We start from the raw sequence: 26,910 nt of genomic DNA on the forward strand, positions 1-26,910 counted from the left end.
CCCCCAAACAGCAGGATAACAGAGAAATGTTTCGCAGCGTACGGCACATGATCTACGATCTTATCGAGTGGAGATCTCAAATATTGTCTGGGACCCTACCCCAAGATGAGCTCAAAGAACTGAAAAAGAAAGTGACTGCCAAAATTGATTATGGTAACAGGTTTGTGAACAGCTTTTCTCTTAAAGTGTTTATGCTTAAAACCAAGTCAGCTTGTGTAATACATGTTAGCTGTCAACAACTTCTTGCAGGATTCTTTTATCCCTGTATTTATGGAGACGTAGCAGTCATTTGTTAACAGTCCTGTTACAGTAAGATAAAGAATGAGGTTGATATAGCATCTTAATAGTACAAATTATAATATGTAAAGTAGAGCCCATATGTAGCTCTTGCTTGATGATACTATCAATTCAATACTGGTATGCAGTTGTAATTTTTAAGGTCAGTTGAAAAGTACAAATGTTGCCTGCATTCAGAATATGATTTTAACTTCTCTTGCTTCTGCAGCGTAAATAGTTGTTGCCTTTTTGCCACCATCAGCTGTGTATACCCTCAAGTCACTTAGCTGTAGTGTAATGTTGCAGGATTTGGCTCAGAAGGGGTGTTTAGCTCATTGTTCCTCTACTTAGTATCCAGTTTGTACCAGAAGATTAGCTGCTGGGTTTAACAGAAGGAAAAATCTATTTCACAGAAGAGAATGGAATTTCTGAAGGAAATATTTACCACCTTTAAAAAAGCAGAATCATAGAATGATTTTGTTTGGAAAGGACCTATAAGATCACTTCCAACCATTACCTAACTCTACCAAGTCTGGTGTGAAACCATGTCTCTCAGTAGCATGTCTCTGCCTCTTTTAAACACCTCCAGCAATGGCAATTCAACCATCTTCCCTTTCAGTGAATATGTTTCTCCTAATAATTTAAGTCTCCCCTGCTGCAACTTGAGGCCATTTCCTCTTGTCCTGTCACTTATTACTTGAGAGGAGAGACTGATATCCACCTTGCTCCAACATCTGTTCAGAGAGTTCTGGAGCATGAGAAGGTTTCCCCTCAGGCTTCATTTCTCCAAGCTAGACAACCCCAGTTCCCTCAGCTGCTCCTCACCAGACCTGTTCTCCAGACCCTTTGCCACCTTTGTTGCCCTTCTTTGGACTCGCTCCAGCACCTCAGTTTCTGTCTTCCAGTGAGGGACCCAAAAGTGAACCCAATATTCAAGGGGTAGCCCAACCAGTGCAGAGTACAGGGGAACAGTCACTTCCCTTATTCTGCTGGCCATGCTGTTGCTGATCCAGGCCAGGATGCTCTTGGCCTTTTTGGCTACCTGAACAGTCTGGCTTGTGTTCAGCCAGCTGTCGACCAGCACCCCCAGGTCTTTCTCTATTGGGCAGTTTCCAGCCATTCTTTCCTGAGCCTGGAGCATTCACAGGGTTGTTGTGATCCAAGAACAGGACCTGGCACTTGGCCTTTTTCAGTCTCATACAGTTGGCCTTGGCCCATTGATCCAACCTGTCCAGATCCCTCTGTGTAGATTGCATACATGAGATTTGTTAGTAATTCAGACACATTAACTTCCCCAAAAGGGATCTGGATTGTAGCAAAATGTTGTGAAATGCAGTTTTTGGTTTACAAATTTTCTATAGATTTATGACTTTCCATTTTGAGTGGAAGTGAGAAATTGCATCTTACTCTTCAGTCAGGAAATTACTGGAAGCAGTGTTTTGAAAATGGATGGCGTTGTAGGAGTGTGCACCTGGGGACTGCAGAAGTTTTCAGCCAACCAGTCCTTAAATCCCTTGTGATGTAAATAAATAGCTGAATTCTGATAGTTCTTCAGGAATTAAACATAGCTGCTAAATTTGCAGGAATTCTTCTCATGCACTTGATCAGGAAAAGCTGGGATTTCAATAATAATAAAAAAAATTGGCTAGTAACTGCATTCAGTCAGTAATTAGCATTTGTAATCTAAGATATGGACTGTTGTACCTCAGCAGACAATTAACCAGATGTTGTTGATATTACTTGTTTGGCTACTGTGTTTTACCATCTGGCTAAAGGAGTTGGTTAAAGTTACTCTGAATAACCTCCAGATGCTCAGTGTTCAAATACAATGGAACATCTTGTGCTGTGCTTTATATTCATAATGTTCTGATGGACTAATTAAGTGATCAGAACATTCTCTGTGGAGTACAGGAGCAAAGTGAATTTGAACTTCTGAGTAGATACTCACAGCTGAAGGATACCATATGTTTGCAATGTAGTCATACATCCACTTCTGTCTACAGTAAGTTACAAATGATGATTGCAATATCCAGGGAGAATGAATTCATTATGCACCTTAAATGTTCTCTGATCTAATCATATTCTACCTTCTCCTGTTTTGTGAAATACTGATTTGTAAATAAGATTTTTCTCTAAATAAAGACAAAAGGCTGTCTGCATGTTGTCAAAATAACTCTGAAAGTAAGAATGGTCTTATGAATTGGCATTTTTAACATTTTCCTGAAACTGGGTCAGGTATTTTTGTTGTGAAAACACATTTTGTTGTTCAGTTGCAAAAAAATCTGTAACTGGGACATTTAGCATCATTTTCAAGTTGAAGGATAAAACAGAGATTAAATCAAACAAGTGTTAAATCAAGCACCTGACAGTGTGTGCAAACATTCTTGTCCTCTTGGTGATTAGTTTTTCTTTGAATTTCTGAGTTACCTTTTCTGATCCAAGCAGATGTTTTCTGCAGTAGGACTCTTCTTCATCCAGGGCTCAGAGTTATGGTACAAGTGGTCAGTACTGTAGCTGCTCTCCAGAAAACACTAGTAGTAGGGAAGAGCAAGATGACTTTGGCAGCTTTTGTCTGATTTCATTGATATAATCATCGTGTCACTGGAAAATTCCTCTGGGAGCTTGGTGTTCTACAGATCCTCGAGAGAGTTCTGTGATGACCAGGTCCAGTTAGAGTAGAGCTTTGGAGGTGATTATGAATGAGCTGCTGCCTTCACTCTGCAACTTGAGTAATGTTCATCCACCTGTGTATTAACAGGGAGGGTCAAGGAGTGATCTTCTAAGATGTGAAAATTCTTCATCTGTTCTGTTCAACTGATTGTGGGTCATGTCCAAAGGGGACATACTCTTACATAAAACATGAACCTCTGTGTGGCTTATCAGATAATGTGAGTTTGAAGATTGTCAATCAAATGGTATTGCTGCTCCATTACGAGAGGTGGCTACAGAGTAGGGTTGTTCAGCCTAGAGAGGAGAATACTCTGGGAGGGCCTTCTAGCTGCCATCCACTACCTGAAGGGAGCCTACAGGAAGGCTGGAGAGGGACTCTTCATAAGCGTACCTAGCAGCAGGACAAGGGGGATTGGTTTTAAGCTGATAGAGAGTAGGTTTAGACTGGATCATAGGAAGACATTCCTCAGTATGGGGGTGGTGGGACTCTGGGATAGGTTGCTCAGGGAGGCTGTGGATGTGCCCTCCCTGGAGGAGGTTGAGGCCAGTTGAGAGGTGTCCGTACTCATGGTATGGAGGTTGGAGTAGATATCTAAGGTCCCTTCTAACCTAAGCCATTCTATGATTCTAAGAAGAAGGTAATAGAGACCGTATGTGCTGGAATTGAGATAAAGAGATCAGTCTTAGGAGAGATAGGTAGAGAAAGGAGTATGAACCTGATTATTTTTTATTGTTGGTTCTGCTGCCAGTGTTGTAATAAGGTAGAAAAATATACAAGATTTTTCCTAAGACTGGATTTGATTATGGCAGAAACCTTCTCTGCAGAAGGTAATCACGGACGTTAACACCCTGCTGACAGAAATCTTGCTTCTGCTTTAAATAAAGGGAAACAGCTTGCTCTTTCCTGTGTCTTGTAGGGTTTTGCTAAAACATGACAGTGCCTGCTTTGGCGGAGAGTGTGGGGTGGGATGGAATGAGCTGAACAGTTTGTCTGTGGTGTGCCTGCAGTGGCTGGTTGTTCAAACTGTCAGAGGAGGCAGTCTCTTGCAAATCTAGATGTTTTAAGAAATTACTTCCCCAGCTGTTTTGCTGTTTCATTTGCATAAGTTCTCTCTGTGCTGTGGGAAATAGCAACTTCCAGCCAGGATGGTTATCTCTGGGGTTGGTAACATGTTAAATTATTTATCAAACTTTTTTTCCTGTCAGAATTTTTTTCTGTGTCAGAAGTGCATGACTTTAAAGTTAAAAAATGGTTTTTGAGCCTTTATTTGAGCACTGTTAATTCCCAAACATATTCTTCTGTGTTTAGAATTCTGGATTTAGATCTGGTTGTTAGAGACGAAGATGGCAATATTTTGGACCCAGAGCAGACCAGCACAATTAGCCTTTTCAGAGCACATGAAATAGCTTCCAAGCAAGTTGAAGAGAGGCTACAGGAGGAAAAAGTAAGATATTTTGTGCACTGTAGCTTTTCCATTTGAAACATAAGATTGTAAGCTAAGTGACATGTTATCAAATCAATTACCATGCTGAAAGTGTTCATGAAGAGTTACTAGGCTTAAGCATTTTGTAAGAACTTGTATGTCTTAGGTTATGTTATTGTCTTTCATCCTTTAAAAGGCTCTAGTAGTATTTATGGTTAAGACACAAAATCTAGTTGACTACATTTGTAGGCTACTATCAGAGATAAACCTGATATATATATATATATATATGTCAGGTTTGTTTGTTGGGTTGTCGTGAAAGGATCATTATTTGTATGATTTCTCTATTCCAAGCCTGAAAGTTACTTGCTGAAACACAAGGAGCAAATCTCCAGCCATTCTCAGACCTGAACAATCAGCTCCTTTTTCAATTCAAATCCTTATTTTTGAAGAGGAAGAACGTGCCTGTTGTGAGGAGTTCTGCCTATGTCAGCGAGAGTTTGTGAAATGTGATGTTCCTGAGGAGTTGCTCATGAACGTGTTAGTGCGACTCCGAGTTACTATGTCCTGTTACCTTGTAATGGGCCATACACATCCCTTACCAAACCTGGTGTGAAAATACACCAGTTTCAACAGGATTTAGGCTCTTTTTTTGCATCTAGTAGGTATTCTTATTCCTGCATCAGCCAGCTTACTGTTTGTCCCATTGCTCCCTTCTGCCTAGATAAAGTTTTGTGGAAATTTCATGGGCACTGAAGTCTGAGGGGTGGGTAACCTGTAGAAATGGCACTAGCTTTTCTCATGTCTTGGCTCTCTGTACCTGCTGGACATCAGACAAAGCAAAGAACAAATTCCCTTGTTTTCTCAGGTATACTCGAGGCTCTCTTTCCTGTTTGTTTAGCTTTATTTTGAGAGATATCTGTGTAAGGCTTAGGAAAGCTCTATAGTAGTTTGATATTTGTTATGCTGAGTGAGCTAAAGTTTCTTCTGTTCTTCAATTACAGTCTCAGAAACAGAATATTGATATCAACAGACAAGCCAAGTTTGCTGCCACTCCTTCTTTTGCTTTATTTGTAAATTTAAAGAACGTAGTCTGTAAGATAGGAGAAGATGCGGAAGTCCTGATGTCTTTGTATGATCCGCTGGAATCAAAATTTATCAGGTTAGTGTGCTCCTGAGTGTAATCCTTAATTTGTACTTACAGCAGAGAAGTAGTTTTGCAGGGCGAGAGGGCTTCTGAAAGTCAAATTTCTGTGAAAGAGAATTTCTGTAGAGAAGGGTCATCAGGGGTGGAACAGGGCAGCACTTAGTCATGCTCAGCACAGCATCAGTATAAGTTTTTGGGGTCTTACTCTTCTTCACCACACTGCCTGTGGTTCCCCAAGTGAGCTTAAATGAGATGTGAGCACGCATGCAAGGCTCTGTGCACTAATTGGAGTTTGATTTCTACATCTCCTGCTTCCTTATAAAAGTTCTTACCCTTAGTTGCTGAGGAGTTGCTTTCTTTACATAAATGATAAACGCAAAGGGAAACTCCAGATCTCCACTATGGAAATACTCGTTTGGGCTAAGTAGATTTGGTTTAAAATAGCCTTGGTTAAATTCTGAAGGTAATTTTATGTGCTTAGGTTGAAGGAAACCTTTTAAACAGTCCTCTGAATGTTGTTCTTTCAGTGAAAACTACTTGGTGCGATGGTCAAGCTGTGGACTCCCCAAAGATATAGACAGATTGCATAACCTTCGAGCAGTATTCACTGTAAGTGTGCACTTGGTTCAACTAGCAAATTTTAAAGCTCTTGTTTCATAGCTTGTGAATGCTAAGGATTGTAGTAACTTGTGTGTAAAAAGTGTGAAGTTACCTCTGCAAGGAATGATCCTAGGGAAGGCTCATACAAAATGTTTCTCATTAAGTGTCTACTAAATGCTCTCCATACCTGGCTCAAACCACAGTTATTCCTGGAAGTTTCAACTTAGTATAAATTATTTTGCCTCCCAAGCAATGAACTTATGCAGAAGTCAGGGTAAGATGTTTCAAGTACTGCCACAAAAACCTCCTTACTAACAGTTTGCTAGAGGCTTACGTGGTAAAGGCAAGTTCTGAGCAACAAGTATTCTGGTGCTTAAAATTCAGTTATTATAAAATAATCTGAGAAACTCCTGTTTTTAGGATCTGGGCAGCAAAGACCTGAAAAGAGAGAAAATCAGTTTTGTTTGTCAGATTGTGCGAGTGGGCAGAATGGAACTGAGGGACAACAACACAAGGAAACTAACCTCTGGGCTGCGGCGACCTTTTGGAGTGGCAGGTAGCTTTGTGTGCTATGTTTGCCTGTATCTGTTTATGTTCTTAGAACTGAATCATACAACTGTTTTGGTTGGAAGAGACCCTTAAGATTGAGTTCAGCTTTTAACCTAGGGTGACCGCCATGGCCATTAAACTGTGTCCTGGAGTGCCATGTTCACACATTTCTTGAATGCCTCTGGTTTTGGTGACTTCACTGCCTCCTTGGGCAGACTGTTCCAATGCTTCAATGCTTGACCACTCTCAGTCGAGAATTTTTTCTTAACATCCAATGTAAACCTCCCTTAGCACAATTTCAGGTAATTTCATAGAATGGTTTTGGTTGGAAGGCACCTTCAAATGTCATGTAGTCCAACCCCTCTGCAGTGAGCAGGCACATTCTCCACTAGATCAGGTTGCTCAGATTTTGATTTTCCTCTTGTTCTTTCACCTGATACTAGGGAGAAGAGACTGACCCCCGCCTCACTCCAACCTCCTTTCAGGGAGAGAGCAATGAAGTGTCCCCTCAACCTCCTCCATATTAAACATCCCCAGTTCCCTTAGCCAGTCTTCACAAGACCTGTTATCCAGACCCTTTGCCCAGCTTTTTTGCCCTGCTATGGATGTGCTTCATCATCTCGGTGTCTCCTGTAGTGAGGGCCCCAACACTGAACCCAGTGTTTGTGGTGTGGCCTCGACAGTGTTGAGTATAGGGGCACAATCAATTCCCTTCTCCTGCTTGTCACACTATTCCTGATACAGGCCAGGATTCTGGTTGCCTTCTTGGCCTCCTGAGCCCACTGCTGGCTCAGGTTCAGGCAGCTGTCAACCGGCACCCCCCAGGTCCTTTTCTGCCAAGCAGCTTTCCAGTCACTCTGCCCCAAGCCTGGAGTGTTCATGGGGCTGTTGTGATCCAGGTGCAGGACCCAGCACTTGGCTTTTTTAAACTTCATGCCACCAACCACAGCCCATCGGCCCAGCCTGTCCATATCCCTTTGCAGAGCCTTTCTACCCTCAAGCAGATCAACATGTTGCAGATGTTGGTCAGTTAGAGGGTAGAAAGGCTCTGCAGAGGGACGTCGACCGACTGGACAGATGGGCAGAATCCAAGGGAATGGCATTTAACAAGTCCAAGTGCCGAGTGCTGCACTTTGGCCACGGCAATCCCATGCAGAGCTACAGGCTGGGGTCAGAGTGGCTGGAGAGCTCCCAGGCAGAGAGGGACCTGGGGGTACTGATTGACAGCTGCCTAAACATGAGCCAGCAGTGTGCCCAGCTGGCCAAGAAGGCCAATGGCATCCTGGCCTGCATTAGGAATAGTGTGGCCAGCAGGAGCAGCAGGGAAGTCATTGTGCCCCTGTACTCAGCATTGGTTAGGCCGCACCTTGAGTACTGTGTCCAGTTCTGGGCCCCTCAGTTTAAGACGGACATTGAGACACTTGAACGTGTCCAGAGAAGGGCAACAAGACTAGTGAGAGGCCTTGAGCACAAGCCCTGTGAGGAGAGGCTGAGGGAGCTGGGATTGTTTAGCCTGGAGAAGAGGAGGCTCAGGGGTGACCTCATTGCCCTCTACAACTACCTGAAAGGTGATTGTAGCTGGGAAGGGGTTGGTCTCTTCTCCCAGTCAACCAGCACCAGAACTAGGGGACACAGTCTCAAGCTACACCAGGGGAGGTTTAGACTCGAGGTGAGGAGCAAGTTCTTCACCGAGCGAGTTGTTCGTCATTGGAATGGGCTGCTCAGGGAGGTGGTGGAGTCACCCTCCCTGGAGGTGTTCAAGGGGAAATTGGACGTGGCACTTGGTGCCATGGTCTAGTCATGGGGTTTGTGGTGGCAGGTTGAACTCGATGATCCTCAAGGTCTCTTCTAACCTTAGTTATACTGTGATACTGTAACATTCCCACCCAGTTCAGTGTTCTCTGCAAACTTACCAAGGGTGTGCGCTCAATTATTCCATCTGGAGTACTGATAAAGATGTTAAACAAAACTGAGCCCTGGAGTAGGAGCCTGCATAGAGTGTTGGCTGTGTGGGGTTCTATAAACTCAAAATCATTCCAAATTTAATCAAATTGGTGGCTGTATTGTAGAATTAACCATAGCTTCCAGGACTTGTGTTTGCTAGAGATGCCAAAGGTTGTTTGCCACGCGGTTTTTATTCCATAGGAAAGTTCTGAAGTTGTGGGTTTGATTAATACCATCTCCATTCTGAGTCACCATTGCTTCCAGTCCCCCAGGGCATTCCTGCAGCACTGTTCTTCCCATGTTGGTTGCTTAATTCAAGGCATTTTGTTTTTTGTTTTCAGTAATGGATGTTACTGACATAATTAATGGAAAAGTGGACGATGAGGACAAACAGCACTTCATACCATTTCAGCCGTAAGTAGGGAACAGAAGTGAAAGAAGTTAAGATCTTAACTTTCATTTGAAAAAAAACAACAACAAAACGTCTTAAACTTTTGCTTAAAAGATTCTGTAGATACTGAGAAGTAAATTTACTTCAGTCTCGTATTTTATCTTAGTACTTATATTTCTTCTCCATAATTTCCTGTTAGTTGCAATAGTGATAGGCCCAGGAACTTACTTTTGTAAGCCTTGAGTTTAAAGCATGCATTCCAAGTTTTGCAGTCTTATTTTCCTTTTCTTTAGAGATATCAGGGTGATAATATGCTTAAAATAAGTACAGGGCTGGTTTAGCTCTGCCTGAGCTTGATAAAGACCAGCAGTGTTGCCAACACCTACTGCAGGTGACTTTTAGTAAAGGATGACATCTGTCTTTTTCTTGAGGGCAGTCAGAATTTCTTAGTGAGGGCCACAGTAATTGGAGCAGAAACTAAAGTTGAGAATTTGAAGGATGGTTTGCTACACCTCCAGCAGTATCTTTTCATAATTCAGCTTTATCATGTGAGACTTAGCAGAAACCTGAGCTCTTTGGGCTGGATGGTACGGGAAAGCACGTCTGCTGCACATACCTGTTAGAGCTAGTATAGAATCAAGGAGAAAAGTCTGCTGTGTGGACCTGGTCTTACTTGTAGTCATCTAAAACTTCAGAATTTTCTGCAGTGTCTCTAAGGTTGCTGATAAGGAATTTGGCAATATTTTGTAACAATAACAAAGCAAGCATGGAGTAGGTGTCCTTTAAAGTATGGGCACGTATTAATTTAACATAATACCAGAGATCGGTTTTGACTTCAAGCCATAAAGTGATATTAAAAACCAGGTTTAATAGCTTACATTTTCTCTGCACATATCCATAAATTAACAAAAGTGCTTTTAGAATAAAAGCTGATTAACAAAAGAATGTGGCAAATACTGTTCTGTTCTTAGGGAGTTGTTGTTTTTTGGGTGTTCTTTTTTTTTTCCCACTCTGAAGTGAGGAAATATAGAAGGGATAAGCCAAATGTGCATAAAATATGAACGCTTTGTTTTCCCGTTGTGTGAAATGTTAGATTACCATCTGTTCAAGAAGGCAACACAGAGGTATGTTAGCTAAGTTCCTCGATACTAATGGATACTCAGAAGGTTTTAATACTATTAAAATAGGAAAAAAAAAATACACCACAGCTACTTGAAATATTGTGAGCTCAAATGAAAACAGGCTTAATTCAAGAAGCCCTTGTGGTTTGAAGATGGAGGGTTACTGAGGAGTGCAGGCTCTGCAGGTGCTGCAGAGAGCTGAGTGGGTGTATGCCTGCTTGTGGGGTAGACGGTGTTTATGTGAACATCAGCAGTACAATTCCCTTTTTCAAGGAAAAGAGGGGCTTCTGGGGACGAGTGCATTCATGATATGCTTGTGTGGTAAACAATAGCCAGCTTTTTCAGTGGCTATGGAAGTACCTAGTGAGAATGGATCTTTGTGTATGGAAATGGATGCTAATGGAACATCTAGTTTTCTACTCGATTAACACTGATTTGTTTTTTCTCTGTATTCATAAATCAGCTTTTTGAAAAGATGTGTAATGTGATTCTTAATTTATTTTTTTTTTTTTTAACCATAGCAAATTAAAATATCCTTCTGAACAAATCTATTCCAAAGAATATGAATTATGTGAGAACATGTGATGAATTCTGGTGTCATTTCCAGCGTACACTTGGGCTATATATACGAGTCACATTTTTTTTTTTCCTTCTTGTTCCATGCTTTGCTTCTGTTGTGCCACACTCAGTTCTCTTTTCGTATCTTTGTATCCTTTCACTAGCCACCGACACAATGGCTGTCAAAAGCACTTGGCAAGGTTACTTAAGGGACACTTAATGCTGCTGTTCATTCAGTTTTCATCTTTTCAATCATCAAGTTTAACAGAATGTTTGGATTATCTGCTTTTCTCCTCCTGTGCCATTTGTGTGAGATTCACTGGAGCTTTTCCTTCAGATGGAATGCACTGCTGCTTGACCTGTAGAGTCACAGGATGGACCCTGGAGGTGTTGCAGGGCCATCTGCTGTGTATATATATATATAAAAGAAAAAACTGCCGGTATAGACTTTCACTGCTTAGCAGGGGGTGCTGAGGTGGGAGCTATCCTTCCTGTCCTCACAATGTTACTGGGGTCTGTGCATGTCCCTGAAGGGAGAAGTAACAACTCAAATGTGCTGGACTTCTCTGTGGTAGATCAGCGTTCTTCTGATTAATGATCTTCCTCTGTCTTTCTTGTTACCTTTCCTGTCCTTTGTCTTGCGTTGACTAATAAATACTCTTTGTCACAACTATGATATGATCTTTTGTGTTTCCCTTGTTACTGTGACTTCTGGTTTTCTGTGACCCTTTGTTTCCTGGTGTTGGTCGTCATGTGCATCCTCCAGGCTAGCGTTGGATGACGCCATTCGACACAAGCAGCTGAACATATCATCCCGTTTTTCACCCAGGGTGGCAGGGGAGAATGATTTCCTTCAGACTGTTATAAACAAAGTGATTGCTGCTAAAGAAGTTAACCACAAGGGTCAGGGTAGGTACTGTTCTTTCTATCCACCGGTGTACTTAACGCTGCTCATTGCTTGATTTGCAACACCTGATGATTTTAATTGCAGTATCAAGGGTGCATAATATTACCGTGAGGTGATCACTGATCTTTGGTAACAGAAAATGTTTGCACGGTTTGTTCCCCTTCTTCCCCATCTTTCACGATTCGTTCTGGTATTCCCTCCTGTGCTTCACACCTTTTCTTCCATCCCTGTGTTAACTCTAGATGCATTTCTCTGCATTGTTCCTTGCTCTGTTTCAGCTCTGACCAGTGTATACAGAAAGGAGGAAACATTTCAGCTTTTGACTAGTTTCAGATTCTTTCCCTAAAAAAGATGCCCGAGCGAACAGAAAAGGATTAAGAATCCTTGCTTAGCCAGTCACTGTGGTTACTCTTTAATGAATTACCAGTTGTTGGAGCCATCCCTGGCAGCAGTTCAGCAGATAACCTTTTAGAAGAGATTTTTGGTAGAAAAGAAAGCCGGCTGTCAAATATACACAGATGAATGTGTAGTTAGTTAATTGTGTGTGCAACAGGATAACCCACATTTAATTTTCTAGATTAATATTTTTTGATTCTTCTTTTCATAGATTTTAATTTTAGGATTTTCTTCTGTAAATGACTGCTGTGATTTATCATGCTAGAACTTGATTGCTGCTTTACCAAGTGTAAGACTTCTCTGGGCTTAGGTGTTACATGCTGTGTGATTTTGGTTTTTTTGTTGGGTTTTTTTTGTGTCCACTTTCTTATCTTGTTCCTGTAACAAGTGTGCCTGATATTAGTTGGCAAGCAGCAGCTCTTTAGTGGCTTCTTTGGCTGGAGAGAAAGTTGTCAACTCTATAAAGCTGATGCTGTAGATTTCTTTGTGCTCAGTGCAGTAAAAACAACTTATGGGGGTGGTGGTGCTGAATCAATTCAGGGTATGTATCTGCTGCTGGTGCTGTGTTTGGAATCTCTGTCTTGGTTGGTTGAAATGTTACCTTTTTTTGTGTTCAGCCAGTATTACCATTTTTTTCTTCCTGGGGAAGATAAACATTTTGCTAGGAAGAATTTGTGTGAGTTCTGAGGATGCACAGAACTTCGAGGAAGTTCTGCTAATGTACTTCCATGAGACCCTTTGCAAAAGACTCCAGTGATAAGAGAAGCCTCATCCTGCTAGGAGGAGGGATTCTTCTAGGGTCACTCCAGCTTCATGCCAAGGCCAGTGTGGGATTGCTTGTGTTTTCACAGCTCAGACTTCAGTAGGTCCGGCTGATAGTTGAACATTTCCTCCTTCCTGCCTATTACATGATCTTGATAACCCATTCTTCTCCTGAATAGAGACTTGGTCTATCGAAATTTTTAAACTCTGAATGAAATTTGTTGGTTTCAGTAAGCAAATGTCAGGCAAGCTTCATACATCTGGTTTTGAACACAACTCCTCCCTACCAAGACACTTCATAAACGATACTGCTGCAAACTGTGCAACACAAAGACCTGAATCCTTATCTTGCAGAGTTGTCCAGGCTCCCAGGTGGTTGTGGTTTTGTGTTTGTTTGGGGGTTTGTGTGTGTGTTTGTTTATTGCAGTAAGCTCACAGGTGAGGATTTTATTCAGTTTTTTTTATAGAATCCTAGAATGGTTTGGGAGGGACCCAGATGGCCTTTAGGTCATCTAGCTCAACCTCACTGCAGTCAGCAGGGACATCTGTAAGTAGAACAGGTTACTTAGAGCCATAAACAATCTGACTTGAAATGTTCCCAGGGATGGGGCATCTACGACCTCTCTGGGACCCCTGGTCCAGTGTTTCACCACTCTGAGCTTAAAAAAATTTTTCTTCTCTCTGGTTTAAATCTTCCCCCTTAGTTTAAAACCCTCATCCCTTGTCCTGTCACAGCAGGCCCTGCTAAAAAGTCTGTCCCTGTATTTCATGTTGCCCCATTTTAAGCACTGAAGGGCCCCCAGAAGGTCTCCCTGGAGCCTTTTCGTGTCCAGGCTAAACAATGCCATCATTGCTGCAGCCTCCTCTGGTTCATGTCTCTCCTGTGCTGAGGACTCCAGAGCTGGCCCCAGCAGTGCAGGGGTCTCAGCAGGGTCAGAGGGACAGAATCCCCTTCCTCCACCTTCTGTCCATGCTGCTGGGGATCAGCCCTGGACATAGTTGGGGCTGGGCTTGCAGCTCACATCCCCAGCTCATGCCCAGATTTTCACCCATTACCACTCTCAAATTCTTGACAGGGCTGCTCACAATCCACTCATCCCCCATCCTGGATTCATAGCAGGGATTTTTCCTGACCCAGATGCGGGACTGTGTACTTGGCCTTGCTGAGCCTCATGAGGCTCTCAAAGGCCCACTTCAAGTTCGTCCAGATCCCTCTGGATCACATCTCATCCCTCAGGTGTCAACTGCAGAAAATCTGATTTAATCAGGTGTGCTGCAGTCATGTTTCTGCAGAGTGTTGTGAAATATGTATTTTGTTTTTTGTTACTGGAGTTATCTTTGTTTCATTTTAGAATGTGTACTACAAAACTCGTTAGCTAGGGAAAAACCCACCAGTTTAATTGTGGTTTTTACACAACAGGTCTGTGGGTGACTTTGAAACTTCTTCCAGGAGATATTCATCAGATTAGGAAAGAGTTTCCACACTTGGTGGATAGGTCAACAGCTGTGGCTCGGAAAATGGGCTTTCCTGAGATTATTATGCCTGGTAAGCCTTTGTCTGAATTAATGATGTTTTGGTTTAGTTTAACTTTTTTTTTGATTGTATGGAAGCTTGGGGGTTGAAAGAAGAGATCAATATGAGTTATGGTATATGTGAGAAATAACAGATTGTTAAAGGATTTTTGTCTCATTAAGTAGTAAAATACTTTGGTAACACCTGCAACCAGTGCTGTGTTAATAAATACAACTAACCCCCTCCCAGCAAGATGTGATATTGCAGTGACATGGAAATTCTACTCTTTTTTGCAAAGAAGGAAAATATGTATGAAGTACGTGCTTCACGTTATCCCCTTAGCGAGGCCTTATGCAAAACTTCTGTCTCCTGTGATGAATGCAAACCAAAAGGATGTTTCATAGGAGCAGGCTTGGTTTAGAGATAGGCAAGTCTCACAGGGTTTGGACTAGATTTAGATGATGTCTTTGAAAGAAAGCCATAGTGCCTTTTTTTTTAAAATACACATACTCCATGGATATTCAGTTCTGGTGTTTACAAAAGTCCCCCAAAATTTGATGCTTCTCAAAATAAAAACTGCCCTAAAGAACAGGCTACAGGAAAAAAAGCCCTGCACTGTCCTTATCGGATGGGTGGGCCCTGGAGGGTCCATTAGATACTTTCCAAAGCCATCCTGGTTCTCCCTTTCCCTGTGGCTGCTGATTACATTTGTCAGATGTTTTGCTGTATATCCAGGAAGGTATAAGTGCCTTGACACCTCTGCTTGTTATGAACCTGTGTTGGCACATCAACCATCTGCCTCATTAGATCATTGGCAATCCCTTGTTTCCTGAATTAATTTTCAACATATGAATTGGATTGGGGTGTAGTTGAAAAGTGTTGTAAGACAAAGCTAAATGCATACTTCCCCAAGCCAGCAAAACCATCAAACCACTTCCTGCTGTAACAAGTTAAACTTCTGTAGGCTATTAAGTATTTTTTAAAATGGCAAATATCTGTGTAGGGGATAAATTAATGTCTGTGTTGAATCTCATCCTTTCAAATTACTAGTTAAAAGTAGAACCAAAGCAAAAAGTGGAACTGAGGGGTGTTTTTTGAGTCACATGGCACATACTCTTAACGATGATGGGGTGTTCTTCCAGTCCTGAAATGTCATTGCTTTTTATTAGATTCAGCTTGCTGCATTATGAGTTGATAGTTCAGACCTTAGAAGTCTGAGCACAATTTTAGCTAAGCAGCTGGCTTCAGCACTATTAGTTGTGAATGTTCAAGGTGCAGCAGCTTTGGAATGTTTTTGCCATCTATATATGCGTTTCTAAAATGTCTTGGTTGTTGCTTCTGAGTATCAGTGGTTCCACAAATCGATAGATCTGCTGTGAAGGTTGACTTTGTGCTTTGGTTTTTAATTTTAGGTGATGTTCGTAATGACATCTATGTAACACTGGTTCAGGGAGATTTTGACAAAGGCAGTAAAACAACAGCCAAGAACGTGGAAGTTACAGTTTCTGTGTACGACGAAGATGGCAAAAGATTAGAGGTATTAAAGTATTTAACATCTTTTTTATATATATATATGAATCTGTTTAAGCCCTTTAAACATCTTTATGTCTGTCAGCTGAAATCCCCATTTTTATGTGCAACAAAACTTTCCCATTTGTCATGACTAAGTGCATCTTGTCGTATCAGTGCGTGCACTTTGATACTAATTTCATGAGGAGCGGTGAGCGTGAGCCGTTCTGTCTTATTTTGACCGACTTCACTGATTTTTGTGGTTCTTTATTTTTTTTTCCTCTTTTGTTTGTGTTTTCTCAGGGTGTTATTTTTCCTGGTGCTGGTGATGAAGCCATCTCAGAGTACAAGTCAGTAATATATTACCAAGTGAAGCAGCCTCGCTGGTTTGAGACCGTAAAGGTATCTAAGTTTTTGCAGGGACTTTTTCTGTGTGGGTTAATAGGAAATGAAAATAGATTTCAAGGGAAAGCTTTGAGAAACAAAGCGAGGGCTATTCAGTGTTTGTGGTCATATTTAGCAGGACAGAAGTAGAATTGTGGAATTTCAGAGTGCTTTGGGTTGGAAGGCACCTTAAAGATAATCTGATTTCCACATTCCTGCCATGGGCAGGGACACCACCTACTAGACCAGATTACTGGAGGCTTCATCTAACCTTGCTTTGAACACTTCTAGGTTTGGAGCCTCCACAGCTTCTCTGGACAACCTATTCCAGTGCCTCACCACCCTCATGAGGAGGGATTTCCTCTTTATGTCTAATTTAAATCAAGATTCTTGAGGCTTGAAGCTATTACCCCTTGTCTTGCTGCTCCATGCCATTATTAAAGTCCCTCTCCAAGTATCCTGCAGCCCCCTTCAAATACTGAAAGGCTTATCTGAGGTCTCCCTGGAGCCTTTTCCCCTCCAAGCTGAACAACCTCAACTCTGTCTGTCTTCATAGCAGAGGTGCTCCAGCCCTATGATGATTTGTGGCCTCCTCTGGACCTACTCTAACAGTTCCATGTCCTTGTGTAGGGTCTTCAGCTCTGGACACAGTAGCTCAGCTAAGGAATGCTTCCAGAGACTGCTGGAAAATAGACTTCTGTTGCACAATGAATTTTATTTCATCCTTCTGTTCAAGATGCCTGTTAACAGGAACATTCCAATAGCTGTTTATTTCCATGAAACTGAGCTAGAGAAGAGAATATTAAGGTTCAAACATAATAGCCATGGTGTTGAACTTCTAAGTGGTTTGAGATCTAGCTGATTGTGCTCTAAGCTTGCAGAATTTGCTCAGGTAATAACATTTTAGCTTAAATGCCAAGTTGTGGTATTACAGGGGAGGCTGATGTTAGCTTTATAAAATAGATTCTGTCTCTGTAGTCAGTGGGAGCAGGCTATGTCAGAAAAGACTTTGAGCTACTCCCAATACTTGTTCAAGTCCAGTGGTGCTCTTGTTATAGAAAGTAGCTGCTATGGAATGGCAGAAAGTTAGATATGGTGCTGGGGAGAAGTGTACAGCACAAAGCTTGAATGTGGGTGTGATGAAGATAATAAGATGGCTCTTGCGAAAACCCTGAGGGAGAAGAGCGTTGGTTACACATCTGCACATGTATCAGAGATACTCTAATAGTATATGTCATGCAGATGTTTTATAGAATAGAATAAACCAGGTTGGAAGAGAGCTTCAAGATCATTGTGTCCAACCTGTCTTCCAACACCACCCAACCACCTAAACTATGCAACCAAGCACCCTGTCAAGTCTCCTCCTGACCACCTCCAGTGATGGCGACTCCACCACCTCCCCGGGCAGCCCATTCCAATGGGCAATCACTCTCTCTGTGTAAAACTTCCTCCTGACCTCCAGCCTGAACCTCCCCTGGCGCAGCAAAATATAGATAAATGGATAAATATAGATAAATATAGATAAATGTGTTAAGGATTTTTACTTGGTTGATAATAAAATTCACCTCTACTGGTGAAACTTAAGACTCACTCCTGAGCTGTGGGGAGTAGTAGGGTAGGCTTTGAAAGTACAGGCCATACGAAGTTGCAGGTCCTGCTGGGTAACTTAACAGGCTCACTTCATTCCTTCTGTATTCCTTCCTTGGTGCAAGAATTAGCTTTTATGCTTTTTTTTTTTTTGAATCTGTGACCTTCCAAGGACTTCTATGGCAAAATGCCATTTATCTTTGAAAGGGCTAAGCACATTGTTGCAAGGTGTCTCAGTGAGATTTGATAGTAGTTGATGGTGTTTGAAGACACTGTACTGACAGTTTTCTTCCTCCATCCTCTGTATATGAAGGTCGCAATCCCCATTGAAGATGTGAACCGCAGTCATTTGAGGTTCACCTTCCGACATAGATCATCGCAGGACTGTGAGTAATTCAACATTTTCATTATGGCTCTTGTCAGTGTCTGGTGCCAGAATGTGCTGAAACAGGCATAATGTAATTGACTATTGTAATCACTTTTAGTGTGGGGATAAGTTTTCATTGCCTACTTATTTTGTTAGCTGCTTTTTCTCCTTGTATCTTCCTCACTCTTACCTGTCAACATCAAGCTTTAACTTTCTGGGCAGTTATTTCTCCAAGTCAAATAAGGGGTAGTGAATAGAGCTTGTAGTTAACAACTGAAAGAACTGTGGTATTGTGTGTCTTAGAGGTAGAGGGTAGGAAAGATACTTAACCCTGTGTGCAAAATGGGAAGATCAAAGAGTTTATTGTAGGCTTAGCACCAGAAACTGAAGACTTAGCTATTATGAAACTTGGTTTCTATGTCTGGTTGTCAGGCTGACTTGTGGTTCTTTTGAAGTCATTTTGATCTGAAAGACATTTGAGAACTTGTGGTTTTCTTTGGCTTTCTTGTAGTGGTGCTAGCAGCTGAGGTGCTGTGAACTGTTGAGGATCAGGTCGAGACAACCAGACATATTCCATTTATCAACAGTTGTTCTGTGATGATGTGTGGGGATTTGCCTCATCTGTGATTGTGTTCATTCCACACAGTGATCTCCACAGGAAAGCCTTTTGAATTCCGCCGCAGCAATTTTTTGTTGTAGATGAAAGCATTAATCAGGTGGTGTCCACTGGATGCAATTTAAGACACGTAATACTCGTCATACAGACACAATTGTGAAATAAGTAGTGCCTTACCCTAGAGCAGTTACTTAACTGAAGCTGTGTATTTTGCCAATTGATCAGTAATAAAGGATTTAATTAGCAAAACCTGCTAATGAAAACCAGCGTGCCCAAAATCAGTCATTCATGTCAATTACGATTGTGGGCCACAAATTACTGCTATGAAATGTTTCTATGATGACTCAAGTTTAGGTTGGCCATGGTTTAAATATTAAGTCCAGGCCATGCTTTGGGGCTGCAGGGCATTCTCACAGGTTCCTTGAAAGCAGTCTCAAGCTGAATGCACTTCACTTCAGTTTTTACTTCTTAATTTTGATTTCTATTTGCCCTGTTGTTTTGTCTTTACTTCAGCTAGTAGATTTTGAACAATGAGAACACAGTGAATGTGTTTTTCTAGTTCAAGTTGCTTGTAGAGTGAGTCAGCTTTCCGAAACTTAAGCATTTCATCTGTAGTTTAGAACCAAAACAGGAACTGGATTCATATGTTCCCCTTCTGAATGACAGAGCCCTGATGAAATCCTGAATTCTGGTCTTCAAATCGTTATTATAGGTACCAAGTGCTGCCATTCTTTTAACTCTTAAAACCCCCTGAATGTTACAAATGCATCAAATTTCTGTTCTGTTTTTCAGAAGTTGCCTTAAACCAAATGAATAAAACGAGCATACAGCATATGGAAATGTTAAATATCTAGCTGCTGTTGGTTTGGTCAGGTTCTTAAAACATTTATTTTGCCTTGTAATTTTATTTTTGTTTTTAAATGTTATTTCACTTTTAGAACACTCCTAATTTCTTCTACCCTTCCTCCAGCCAAGCTTCTTTACTATGGTCATCCATGTATAGCTTCTAGGTGGACTAAGCATCAAATGCTGATGGGATGGGGGATGGTGGTGTTTATTTTTATTTTATTTTTTTCTAACAGCCAAAGATAAATCTGAGAAGATATTTGCCTTAGCATTTGTGAAGCTCATGAGATATGATGGAACAACATTGAGAGATGGAGAGCATGACCTTATAGTTTACAAGGTAGAGTCCTGAGACACTTTAGTCTTTCTGTAGTAGCTAGCTCAGCTGACTGACTGGCTGTTAGTGAATTAATGTTCCAGAATTGCACAGAAAAAAACCCGTGGGTTAGACTATTCTAATAAATCATGCAATTGAAGAGCAAGTACTGTGCAATTTGTGTATTTGGCAGATTGATTGTGAAGTCTTGAATGTGAGTTGCTGGAGATGTTTTAATTGCAAAGGCACTTGTTAGTGAGCTTTTATGAAAAATGTTACCGCTTTAGCCCTTTAAATACAACATTTTGGCTCTAATCTGTAGAAAGATAAGTGCTAAATTACTGTTGTTAATGACCCATTGGATAGCTCCAGTTCAGAAGCAAACTTAAGCAAATCCAATGTAAATAATAAAATTGTATTATTAAGAAGGTTGGTTGGTTGGTTTTTACTAGATATTATCAAATTGTTTTACATTGTGTTTAAACCACCACTGTAGGCAGAAGCAAAGAAGCTGGAAGATGCCTCAACATACTTAAGCCTTCCATCCACTAAAATAGAACTGGAGGAAAAGGGACACTCTGCAACGGGGAAGAGCATGCAGAATCTGGGAAGCTGCACCATCAGCAAAGATTCTTTCCAGATTTCTACTCTAGTTTGTTCGACCAAACTTACCCAGAATGGTGAGTTCCTGGACATGCTGGAGCTTATGCTCCCCATAGCTGAAGTAGGGTTGTATACCCTGACTTTTCTGCCTTCTCTATTGCCCTTCATCTATATGGATTGTGTCTTGGATTAAAGTATGTGGACGCAGTAAAAGCATCTGCTGAGGGTGTGTTAACCAGCTTTGTTTTGCTGTAGCACAGTACATGCCTCTAAGAAAACAGAGGAGTCTTGAGTTAAATTTAACAGGAATCTTGTTTTCCATATAGCTGAGACTTTTATACTGAAGTACAGTGAAAACAGCCTCTGTGGCATTTCACTGCTCTGTGGGTATGAATAATAGCACTAAGGAAGAGGATGAGTTTGCTTTCAAGAATAGGTAATAGCATGTCTCTGCTCCCAAATAAGCTGTTCTGTCTTATTTCTAAGGTGCAATATCTGTATCTTATGCCCAAAGAAAGCTCTGTTGTTGGTTTTTTTTCCTTCTCTTGGACAAGAAGGGATGTGAGCAGGAGAATGCATTGCATGGAGGTCACTCTCAGGTTCACACATTTTTGCATGAACACAGAGCACCAGGAATGGAGTTGGCATATTGTGTTCCTTTTAAACATTGCTTTTATATACATTTTTCATGTGTGTTTGTCAGCTGGTTGACTGCGCCCAAAGGCTGTGCAAAGCAGAGCTGATGGCAGCCACCAAAGCAGATATTTCACATTACCAGGCTGTGCCCTCTCTGTAATTTTTGCGCGGCGTTGCCATGGAGCGGTCCCTTGTTCTCCTCGCCGCATCAGAAGTAGACTGGGGAGTGTGGGTGGGTCATTGAGATGTGAGTGAGTCATGCCAGGGAAAGGGATCATTCCTTCATGACTCAGGAGGAGGGAGCTTGGTTCAGAATGATCTGTTGAGGTTGTGCATGAGGAGGGCTTGGGATGACATAGAGCGTGGGAATAATGATTGGGGTTTCACATTAATGAGTTCAGATCTGTCCAGGGGGACAGCTACTACTCTGGTACAGCTTCATAGTCAACTCAATTTTCTTGCAGTGTTTTTTCAGTGGCATCTCTGGTACTGCACATCCTGGGTGTTTCATATTCAGAGCACATCAGATTCACTGCAGTCTGGCAGGCTTGCAGCCTGGGAAAGGGTGTTCAGCAAAAAAACTGGGAAGTGATTTTTGGAATTTCATAGCAAAGATTGGATCGTAGCTCAAACAGTAACAACAGTGGGTTTGGGGCTTGGGAGGATGCAGAAAGCAGCCCGTGGAACTCAGCTTCTTTTTGTGCTATGATGCGGTTTTTATTCCTCAGTCAGTCCTGATCCTTGTTAGAAGTATTTCATAGTGATCAATATATATTGACGTTGCTTTCACAGAACTATTATTAAAATTAAGACTGAGCATTGATTCGTGTTTTAATTTACATACAATTTGCTTTGAACTTCTGATCTTTATTCAATGTTACTGTTAATTATGTTGTCTGGGAAACTTTTTTCACTGAGTTGCTAAAGCCTCTTTTCAAAGTATGTTTGTGTTATTAAAGAAGTTCACCAGGAATCTTTAAGCAATTAGAAAAGAAACAAAAAAGTCGTCATTAAATTCTCCCTCAAGTATCATTTTTCATCTAAAATTTGGCAGCACTGTTGAGATTATACTTTCTGAAGCTGACTTTAATGTCTGTAACACTAGTTAATATTCTTCCTTTAAGTAGAAATCCATGGTAATTCTCATTTACCACAATGTTGAGCCAAAATATAATTTTCTCCTCTTGGCCGTTTATAATCTTTCTTCATCCTCCATCCTAGAATTGGCTTTGAGACTTGCTTTTAGTAATTCTAAGAGTATATTAATAAATGCTGTGGCTCTTTCTTCATTGCATTTGATATTGCAGACTGCATTTTTGTGTATAAGCTCTTTGAACACTTGCTTGGCTTCAGTTCTTTATCAAGTCTAAGTTTTTTAATGTTGCTTTTCTCTTAGTAATTGATGTCCTTAGCATTTGAAGTATCTCCAAAATAGCAAACTTGGCCACTGATAAGACTTTTCCAGCTATTTTCCTTGACAGAAAGTGATAGTGATGAAGTATCTACTTAGTTAACATTTGAGCAGTTGTTAGTGATTTCTGGTATAATGTCTTTTATGGGCTGAAGAAATAACTTGAAGTAATGAAGTTCACCAAAAGCCAGCAATGTGCCCTTGTGGTTAAGAAGACTAGGAGTCTCCTGAGATGCGTTTAGAAGAATGCCACCAACAAGTCAATTGAGGTTCTCTTCCCCTTCCACTTTGCCCTAGCAAGGCCACATCTGGAGTACTTGGTCCAGTTCTAGGCTCCTCCATTCAAGAGCAACAAAGAACAACTGGATAGAGTCCAGTAGAGAGCCACTAAGATGATGAAGGGCCTGGAACATCTGTCTTGTAAGGAAAGGCTGAGCGATCTGGGGCTGTTTATCCTGGAGAAGAGCAGCCTGAGCAAGAGCACAAGGCTGGGGGGCAAGTGGATGGGGCCAGATTCTGGTCAGTGGTGCCCTGTAACAGAACAAGGGGCAGTGGGCACAAACTGTAACACAGGAGGTTCCATCTGTACATGAGGAAACGTTTTCCTGTGACAATGCTGGAGCCCTTGTGCGGGTTGCCCAGACAGGCTGTGGAGTCTCCTTCTCTAGAGACATTGTTATCTTGGGCAACCTGCTGTGGTTTCCCTGCTTTAGCAGGGGGGTTAGACTACGAGGATCTCCAGAGGTCCCTTCCAATCCTCATCTCAGGCTGTGCCAGGGGAAGTTCAGGCTGGAGGTCAGGAGGAAGTTTTATACAGAGAGAGTGATTACCCATTGGAATGGACTGCCCAGGGAGGTGGTGGAATCGCCATCACTGGAGGTGTTCAGGAGTAGACTTGACAGGGTGCTTGGTTACATGGGTTAGTTGATTAGATGGTGTTGGATGATAGGTTGGACGTGATGATCTTGAAGGTCTCTTCCAACCTGGTTTATTCTATTCATTGTACTGTGATTCTTGCATTTCTGTGTAATGAAACAGAGCTTTTATGTTCAGACTGTGGGATGTCAGAGTGTACATGAATGATGATGGCAGTAGAGCTGAAGTTGTGTTAGTGGGCTGTCCGTAGAATTTTGATTACCACGTGCCAGAGAGCTGACTAGTGTTCTACCCATGCATTTGTTCTTGTGAAGCATCCAGGGCGTCTGTAAAGTGTATTCAAAGTATTCCTATGTTTTCTTTTCTGCCTGAAGGACTCAAACTACTAAATAATAGTGACTGTTACTCATCTGCAGTCTAGTCTTTGAGGAACCAAGAAGACAAGGCTTTCATAAAACAGTTGAGAGGATTTTTACAAAGCTGTTCATCAGAGTTGATTATTTTGTGTAAAGCAATGCATGCTACGACGAAATCAGGGGGCCACAGAAATTGAGATGTCAATAGGTAATTAAAATAAGTCATAAAGTGGAAAACCCAATGTTACAATGGGGGAAGATCATATCAAAGACTACACAAAAATTTAGTTAGAATGGAAATACTACCTAAGTTTGCTTAGTGGCTGGGCTTTGGGAAAAGTTTGGATATCTATATAGGGGAATCTTTGCATGTAACCAGGAAGCTGGGCTGTTTGCTTCTGATTTGTTAAGCGGTATGTGAAAGAAAGTCTTCATCTATAGAAAACAATATGTTTGATTAATCCAAATGAAGTTGTTTGTGGTGACTTGGCAGGCCGTTTGTTCTATCCCTTTGCAATTGAAAATCCTCATTCTGTCCTCTTCCTCTGATATTTTTCTCATCACGTAAATTTCACTTGACATGGACTGACTGCAGTATTACCATTTACTATAGGCTAAAATACTTTTGAATTCATTAACCTGTTCTACTTACTGTGTCTTATATCTAGCCCTGTTAAAAGAATAGGATTAACTGACCAACTGGTGCTTTGCTGGGGTTAATCCCTGCAGTAACAGGGTAAATACATATTTTTGTTGTACACTAACTCACTTTCCATGTCTAGTAGCTGGACTGCAGTGACATTTTCTGTTCACATATATATTCATGTAGCATTTGCTGTGTCATCAGGCTGGAAGTACACATGGGTTTGTTTTCTTGGGGCAATACACAATGCTGTTCAGAGAGAGTCTGTGGGTTGGCTCTTGTTCAGATGATGTCTTTTGTCAAGCTGGTGCCTTTTTAGATGTCAGACTGAAATCGAATGTAGTGGTGGAAAGCTGATAGAAACACGACCATGGAACGTTTTTGGATAAATCACGGAGGCATCATTATTTTTCTTCCAGAAGCAATTTTTCTGTTGTTGAATTTTGAAGACTTTAGTTTGAGCCTGTGGACTTTTTTTTTGTAGGAAATAGTAAAAGAATTGCAAATTAGAAAAAAAAAAAAAGAGGGATTGGATTGTTCAGAGCTTTAATGTGGTAAAGCACTCTTTACTTCTACTCCCCAGGAGATGATAAGAAGGGTTGGTTTGGTTGCTACTGAGAGGGGAATCTATCCCAAGGAGCACTGCAGTCCATTGAACTAGAAGTAGTTTTATTTATTACTGAAAATGAAAGAGTTTGGGGAAGGTAGAGCAGCAGCTCTGGGTCCCTGCTTATAGTTTCCAGAATATACTATGCAGATATGTCTTGGCAAACAGTTTGTTGGTTGCTTTGAAAGTTTGAATAGAAGGAGAAGGTATTGGCTGGGAGGAGGCACTTGTCTTTATTAAGAGTGATATTGGGCAGAATTCACATATTGACTGCATTGGGAGGTGGATGACGTGCAGTAGTAACCCAGTGGCTAAACCAAAGGTTTACAATCTTCTGTTTGTCTCTTTGAGGGGCTTCTGCTGAGGATGGCTTAAAGATACTTGGTTTTGTGCTGAAAACTGACTTTCAGTGTGTCAGGGAGGTATCATTCCCTGATGCTGGTTTGGCTAAAGCAGGACAAGCTTGGAGTTCTGGGCTTGTGGGCAATTCTCAGCGAATACCAAGATAAGTTTCACTTATTGGTGCTCCAGTGTGGTGGTTAGCATTTACTAGTGGGGTGTTTTGTGTGTGAAAGCCCCAGCTGTGATTTCCTTGTTAGAAGTTTGCCTGGAAGGAATCTGAAGAATGGTGTGGTGGTTTTTTAAAGCTGATAAAAGAGAACAAACTTGCCTTCTATATTCCCTTATTTGTCAGTGCATACTGATCTGAACAGTGGGATGTAGAATTTGGGGACAAGACTGTTTGCAGCTGGTTTTTATGATCTGATCTGTACCCTAGCTCTCCATCACTTGGAAGCAATCAAGCAATTTGGGCTCCACGAGTTATTAAGCAGGCAGCTTTCTACTGAATTAGCTTAGTTTGCAACTGTTTGCCTTGCTTTGAGCCTTGTTTTCTTTTCAGTTTATGCAGTGTGAGCAAAGAAGCTGGAAACATTAATGCAGGAAGAGTCACGGCCCTGTAGATATGACTCTGTTGGTGGCTGACTAATTTAATTTTGGCATCTTCTTCTAAACACACAACTGGTGTGTACAACAAATTAAAAAGGAGGGATCAGGCTTTCTTGGCTGAGATTTTAATGCTGACATTTTGAAAGCGGGCTGCTTTTCTGAAAGCCTCTCAGAGTTCTTTCATGGTAGAAGTATTGTAGGAGGATTCTGCAGTGTCAGAGGCATGCTAGAAATACGTTCTTGTCCAGTGGAAATGGCTAACCTAAGAAACAAACCCCTTTGTCCTGAACACAATTATGGAGTATGAGTAAATATTCTCCATCACACAGTATCTTTTCTTTTTCCTAGTTGATCTCTTGGGACTTCTGAAATGGAGATCTAACACAAACCTGTTGCAGCAAAATTTGAAGCAGCTGATGAAAGTTGATGGTGGAGAAGTTGTTAAGGTAACAAGTTAATTTCTTTAAGTTTGGTGTCATCACTTTGGTGAATCCCACATTTTGAGATATCCCTGGCTTCTGTTTCCCAAATCCCAATGTCACTGCACACAATTGTACATTATATTGTAACTAAGCCTCTTGCGGCCTTCATGACGTTAACCACCTTCTCCTTCCCCTCAAAGAACACCTTAGATTTGAGGTCTGGTAAAAACACTCATGAAATGCACATTTTTGGGAATATAGGGTGTGTTTTTTCTAGTACTTCAGTGGATTTTTATATAGATGCAAAGAGAAACATCCTTTGCCCTCATGTAAGATTAGAATGTCTTGGGATGCTTGCATGGTGATGTTAAGTGTGCTGTTAATATATGGGTGTGGAAGGCCAACCCTACTTTGTGCTGCTGATATTTTTACAAAAGCGATTTCTCCTGAAAATATTTAGCCTGAGCCAAGTTATTTACACTTGCCAAGGCCACTGAGTGTAGAGACCTACACAAAGACAGATTT

The 26,910-nt window shown here is 41.4% G+C and overlaps 1 protein-coding gene across 3 annotated transcripts in view; it reads left to right on the plus strand.

Moving 5' to 3' along the window:
• DOCK1 (dedicator of cytokinesis 1) overlaps positions 1-26,910 on the plus strand; it is a 383,983-nt gene that overhangs the window by 47,826 nt on the left and 309,247 nt on the right. For 2 of the 3 annotated variants that reach the window (XM_068140207.1, XM_068140208.1), the window contains exons 6-19: positions 12-160; positions 4,256-4,391; positions 5,375-5,532; positions 6,045-6,126; positions 6,538-6,673; positions 8,952-9,024; positions 11,447-11,589; positions 14,166-14,291; positions 15,671-15,795; positions 16,071-16,169; positions 18,052-18,124; positions 19,804-19,907; positions 20,380-20,563; positions 26,312-26,409. In XM_068140207.1, coding sequence (XP_067996308.1) covers positions 12-160; positions 4,256-4,391; positions 5,375-5,532; positions 6,045-6,126; positions 6,538-6,673; positions 8,952-9,024; positions 11,447-11,589; positions 14,166-14,291; positions 15,671-15,795; positions 16,071-16,169; positions 18,052-18,124; positions 19,804-19,907; positions 20,380-20,563; positions 26,312-26,409 — 1,686 coding nt within the window. The remainder of the gene's footprint in view (positions 1-11; positions 161-4,255; positions 4,392-5,374; positions 5,533-6,044; positions 6,127-6,537; positions 6,674-8,951; positions 9,025-11,446; positions 11,590-14,165; positions 14,292-15,670; positions 15,796-16,070; positions 16,170-18,051; positions 18,125-19,803; positions 19,908-20,379; positions 20,564-26,311; positions 26,410-26,910) is intronic. The other variant, XM_068140209.1, reaches the window with a different exon arrangement.

The sequence above is a fragment of the Melanerpes formicivorus genome, unplaced genomic scaffold, assembly GCF_026170545.1.
Source record: "Melanerpes formicivorus ecotype bairdi unplaced genomic scaffold, bMelFor1.0.p_v2 SCAF_6, whole genome shotgun sequence".
In the NCBI taxonomy this organism is placed as follows: Eukaryota; Metazoa; Chordata; class Aves; order Piciformes; family Picidae; genus Melanerpes; species Melanerpes formicivorus.